Here is a 6,392-nt window from a genome sequence, read left to right on the forward strand (position 1 = left end):
GGGGGTTTGTGCTTACTGAGTGTGTAAATATAATATAATATGTAAATATGAAACATTTACATATTATATATGTAAATAAACCCCTATAATATTTACATATTATATATATGTAAATATATATTATAGGGGGATTTATTCTTACTGAGTGTGTGTCATGTGCTTGTGTGTTCCATGGGCTTTACTTACATGATCTCATTTAATTCTCCCAATAATCTCTCAGGTAAATACTGACTGTCTAAAAGTCACTCATTCAATAACTCCAGGTCAATTCCATGTTTTCAATTCTAGATATATATAAGGAGCTCTGGTAGCATAGTGGTTACGAATAGGGCTGCAAACCACAAGGTCAGCAGTTTGAAACTACCAGCTGTTCCATGGGAGAAAGATGAGGCTTTCTGCTCCTGTAAAAATTTACAGTCTCGGAAACCCTGGACAGGGTCGCGATGAGTCAGAACCGATTCCACAGCACATAACCACCACCATATATATATGTGTGTGTGTGTGTAATTGTAAAGGAAGTGTCTTTGTTATCTACATGAGATTGAAATGACAATAGTGCCCATACTGTAAGGGACAGATAGCAAAAATCCAAGATCATGAAACAAGAGAGGCAGAGAGAGAAATGCCGACACAGATGAAGAATGTAAATGTTGTCAATGACCTGGATATCTGGAAATTGTTGAACAGGCATATGTATGTTTTATTGGATATATTTTCACACATTAACACATGTACACAATTTCCTATAAAAGCAAAAAAAAAAAAATTATCTAGGTCAAGGTCAAACGAAAGTAAAAAATCAAACTGTGAATATGAAAAATAATATTAATAAAGGAAACGTTCTTATACCTAGCCTAGAGCATCTAGGAATGGTCAAGCTTAGAGCATCCCAAACAGCCTGAGAGGATCCCGAGGTAGGCTTTTGATTTAGACAAGCAACTTCACTGTGTCTTAAAAGATGCTCCATTCCTTCTGCAGGTGCTGATTGCCAGTGGTTAGACATTTTGAGGATGCGCCAGATCGCATCCAACTCTGCCTTACAGCGTTCCCAGAGTAATCCTATCCTGGGGTCTCAGCACTACCCCTACTTTGAAAAGCAAGATTCCTATGCAGCTGCCGTGCGGCGCACCCAGCCGCCCAGTAAGTATCAGCAGATCACACCTATCAACCAATCCAGGAGCTCGTCTCCCACCCAGTACGGCCTGTCCAAGAACTTCTCATCTTTACAGCTCAGCTCCAGGGACAGTGGCATTTCTAGTCTGAACCCTGACAGCTCTTTAGAGAGGGGGCGATACGCAGGTAGAAGCAAGGACAAATACGATCGCGGGAGTGTCTCCCTCAATTCTTCTCCAAGAGGGAGATACAGTGGGAAAAGCCAGCATTCCACACCTTCCAGAGAAAGATATTACAGGGACCCTCAATCAGGACTTCAGACTCGCCAGTCACCTACCTTCAAGCGGAGCCCAAATGACCACCATCAACGCAGGACAATACCGGGGATGCCTTTGCACACTGAGACGAAAGCCAATGAAGAGGAGGAGAGTAAAGTCAACGATGGATGGATTCAAGTGGAATACAGAAAGAAACCTCACAGGCCTTCTCCCACCAAGACTAATAAAGAGAGACCCAGGGGGAAATACCATGGGCGGAGAACCTTTTGATGAATGGAACTAATGAAAGTTTCTAAGGGGTGTTCTTTTCTTTTCCTATTCTTTTTTGTTGTTTGTTTTTAACGTTTTGGGTTTTGATAATATGGTGCCTTGGTATAGAATTAATGAACAACAGCAAAAGTGAATACAATCATTCCACTTTTTTTGGATTTGGGAAATACTAGCTAATTTGAGACTACAACCAAACCAAGGCCAAAAGCATGGTTGTCGATTACCTTGTTTTGTTCTTATTTAATAAGTGTCCAGTGATGGTAACTGCTGTAGCTAAGTGCCATCGAGTCTGTTCCGACTCATAGTGACCCTGCAAAGGGTTTCCAAGGAGCGACTGGTGAGTTTGAACCACCAACCTTGTGGTTCAAACTGACCTTGTGGTCCAGTGCTGTATCCTACAACACCTCCAGATGGTCACTAAACTTGAACATATTTCCCCTCTGGAAATGAGCATTTCCAGAAAGGAACACAGTCCATCTAGCCCCGTAATCACTGATGTCCCTGTGTGCCCAGCCCGGTCCAGGTGAGGCAAGTGAGACACTCACCTCTGAGTGAGTTAAAATAAAAAATGTTTTAGTACAATAATTTTACATTTAAATTGATACCTTTTCTAAGTAAAAATGAATGCAAAAAGTGATGAACAACAACAAAACAAAATTTGAAGTAAAAAGCAGGAAATATATTTCTGATTCCAATATGACTTAGTAGGATGTGGTTACCATTTTTCTTAGAAAGTGCTGCTATAACACAAATACCATAGGTGAGTGGCTTTAAACAAGAGATTTATTTTCTCACAATTCAGGAGGCTAGAAGTCCAAATTCAAGGCACCGCCTCTGGGGGGAAATCCTTGTCTTAGCTTCTGTAGTCCCATATTCGTTGACACAGCATCTATCTTCCCTCTGGTTTGTGTTTGCTTGTCTTTGTGTGTGTCTACTCTTTTGTTACTCAGGATTCATTATAATTCAGACTGTAACCACTCTCCACTGGTCTAATCTCATTAACATTGCAGGAAATCACATTACGGAAAGTGATTCCATTGTATTACACACACAAGTATATTGTTGTTGTTATTAAACACCATTGAGTAAGTTCGACTCATACTACCCAGTACAGGGTTTTCCAAAGAGCAGCTGGTGGGTTTGAACTGTCGATCTTGTGATTTGCAGTCCAGTGCTAATCCTATAGCACCACATCAAGAGGGTATGCACAAGTATACGGGTTAGGATTCAACACATATTTGGGCATGGAGAATAATAAAATTCAATCCATAATGCTGTCCTTGTCTTTATTTAAAATTTTGATATTTGGCTCATTATAAATTTTTTTTCATTACTTCTCAGTTTTTAAATATTATAATAGTATTATTTGATTACTGAGTCTTTCATGTCCTTCAAATGTTGTTCCCAAGGCAAGTCCCTCACTGGTCTCACTCTTGTCTCAACACCACTGGATAGTATTTATTTTAGCAAAGTGTTTGCAACTTTATTGTATTCAGAGCTGAGTTGATTTCATGTGTCACTTTTGGGTGATAATAAAGATTGTTGAACCTCATGTTGATGATGATGCATATCTTGTCCATTACAGTCATTTGAAACCAAAAGATCTAAATTACTTAGGAGACTTGTGGTTGGTTCTTTCCCTAAGCTCCCAGGGACTGTATCTGAATATTATTTTCTACATTTTAAAAAGGAAGTGCAGACAGGGAAAATCAACCATCCATAAAGGCCTCTTGGGATGTCACAAATCTAAGATCTAAAAGAAAACAGACACACATAGCTGAATAATACCATCACAAGCTACAAGCCAGGGACATGTAAAATTACCAACATCTTTGTTAGAGCAAGACACTAAATACCAGCCTTGCAGCAAGAAAGCTGTAAGCAGCTGGGGCTAAAGAGGTAAAATGGTGGGAATGGGAGGAAATTGCCTGCAGGATAGTATAGAGCTTGTGGAATCCAACTTGTGAAATGTGTGATGTTTTACAAATCAATAAGTAAGGGGGCAGCAAACTTGCTATATATCAAATACACAAATGTTTCCTCAAACATCTCCTGAGATTCTGTTCAGCATTCCCTAGTCCTGAACAGCAAATGTTTTTTGCCTTGCATCCAATTCTCAAGCTCTACAACAATTCAAATGACGCACTGGTGATTCTGTGGGGTTGAGTTCTCTTTTAATAGAACCCAGTCATCAGAATACATGCGTATTTTCCCAGAGTAGCTGCCCTGCCCAGTGCTTGGGACCTGGAGGGGAAAACTATATTACAGGCTGGATGATTCAGTGTAAAACAATTTGGGTACCATTAAAGTCAAGGTTAGAGAAAATGACCTAGATTTATGAAGGAAGATGTCATGACCCAAACATCAATTTCAGAACTTGATTTTTATCCAAGTCTTATCTTTTGTCATTTGCGTTTATAAGGGAAAGTAATGCGGTGGGATGTGTGATGAAATCAGATAGCTTTGTATTCTTAAGTTATGAGTAAACCAACTCTTCCTAAGGTTTTAAGCTCCAGTGTGATCCTTTTTCACAAAGCCTATATCTAGTCCTTTTTTTCAATGACTTTTCTTCTTGTCTTTATTGAAAAAGAAAACAAAAACTTATTATTAATTGAGTGAAAGTTTATAGACAAGATCATCAGTTTTGCATTTAATAAATCATACAATGTGTTTCATCTCAATGAGTACAATCCTCTTCATGCAACAAGTTGTCAATGATTTCATTTTGCTTGAATCAACCATCAACACTCATGGAAGCAGCAGTCAGGGAATCAAACGACGTATTGCATTAGGCAAATCTGCTGCACAAGATCTCTTTAAAGTGTTGAAGAGCAAAGATGTCAGTTTGAGGACTAAGGTGCGCTTGACCCAAGCCATGGTATTTTCAGTAGCCTCATATGCCTGCGAAAGTTGGACAGTGAATAAGGAAAACTGTGAAAGAATTGATACATTTGAGTTACAGTGTTAGAGGAGAATATTGAAAGTACCATGGGCTGCCAGAAGAACAAATAAATCTGTGTTGGAAGAAGCACAGCCAGAGTGCTCCTTGGAAGCCAGAATGGCCAGACTTTATCTCTCATACTTAGGGCATGTTGTCAGGAGGGACCAGTTGCTGGAGAAGGATGTCATGTTTGGTCAGAGAAAGAGAGGAAGACCCCCACTGAGATGGACTGGCACAGTGGCAGCAGCAGTGGGCTCAAATGTAACAACGATTGTGAGGTTGTCTTAGGACCAGGCAGGGTTTTTATTCGGTTGTGCATAGGGTTGCTATGAGTTGGTACTGACTCGATGGCACCTAACAACAACAACCACGCAAAAACAGTTAACCCACTTTCTCCCTGTGGTCCCTATTTCTATTCCACCCATTTTCTCCCTCCTTTCCCAACTTTGCGCTTACGTAAGTACTACTCTTTTGATCTTGAATGATTGGCTAGTCCATGGTGAGCATGGGTTGTTGTTGTCCTCTCAACATACCTGTCTACTCTTGGCTAAAAGCGCAACAAGGGTGAGTTCCATTCCAGACCTGAAGGTTGGTCAAGAGCCATAGTCTTGGGTTCCTTCAATCTCTTTCTGATCAGTGAGCCTGGTCTTTTTGTTGTTGTTGTTCTACATTTTCTCTTACTCTATCTCGACCTTCTGATGTGATCCCTTTCAGAAGAGTTGGTAGTAGTAACTGGGCACCATCTAGTTCTTTTGGTCTCAGAGTCATGGTGACTGATGTCCACCTGCTCCATAGGTCCAACTCATTGATTCCAAGCATCTTCAATTTTGATTACTCTATCTTCTTCTGCACACAGAGATACCAGTAGTGGCACCTTAGATGGCCACTCATGAGCTTTTAAGATTCCAGTGGTTACTCGCCAAAGTATGTGGAACATTGTCTTTGTGGACTATGTTGTGGACTATGTGGACCATGGTGTCCCCTAAGACTATGGTTCTGAGTCCCTAGGCCAAGCAACTCATTACCTTAAGGTGTTCAATGATATCTGAAAGTTTTCATCACTTTGCCCACATTCACAGGTTTGTTTGCAGCAAAGATAAACACCCACGTACAAATATGCTCTTTCAAACCACTCTATATTTTTGGAAATACTCCCATTCTCCTCCCATACTCACTCAACCTGTGTATCTGTCTATGTATCGACCTGCAGAACAATGTTGTTCCAGGGTTATATGTGTAACCCTATCCTTCTGAATGCTTGCATATCTCCCTGTGTCTTTCTTTGCCCATCTTCATTCCTCTGCTAACTTCTCTTTTCTTGCATATTGCCCTTCCATCACCTGAGCTAACGTGTCTACCTTCTAGGCAGTGAATTACTCTCCCTTCTCTCCCACCCCTGTCAACAATCAAAGAATATTTCTTTTAGCATGAAAACCGTTCCTTGAGTTTTTATAATAGTGGTCTCATACATTATTTGTCCTTTTGTGATTGAATACTTTCACTCAGCTAATGTCCTCCAGGTTTACTCATGTTATGAGGTGTTTCACAGATTCATTGTTATGTTGCCTGTCTTTTGTCTATGGTAAAACTTCAAGTGGGTGAATATGAAGTACACTGTATAAATATCATGCTGCTTCCAAATAAGTAATAAAATATTTTCTTTAACTACAATTTTTGGATAAGAAGCTGAACACAGACTCTGACTGAGTACCTCTGGAATGCACATAATGTGTGACTTTAAGGAGCTCTGGTAGCGTAGTGGTTACGAATCGGGCTGTAAGCTGCAAGGT

General features: G+C 40.2%; 1 protein-coding gene across 1 annotated transcript in view; it reads left to right on the plus strand.

Moving 5' to 3' along the window:
• Positions 1-1,673, plus strand: part of LOC102842505 (mitogen-activated protein kinase kinase kinase MLT-like) — a 244,632-nt gene extending 242,959 nt beyond the window's left edge. The window contains exon 20 of the mRNA XM_006866647.1: positions 979-1,673. Coding sequence (XP_006866709.1) covers positions 979-1,661 — 683 coding nt within the window. The 3' untranslated portion in view covers positions 1,662-1,673. The remainder of the gene's footprint in view (positions 1-978) is intronic.
• Positions 1,674-6,392: the final 4,719 nt, after the last annotated feature.

The sequence above is a fragment of the Chrysochloris asiatica genome, unplaced genomic scaffold (genome assembly GCF_000296735.1).
Source record: "Chrysochloris asiatica unplaced genomic scaffold, ChrAsi1.0 scaffold00094, whole genome shotgun sequence".
NCBI classification, from domain to species: domain Eukaryota; kingdom Metazoa; phylum Chordata; class Mammalia; order Afrosoricida; family Chrysochloridae; genus Chrysochloris; species Chrysochloris asiatica.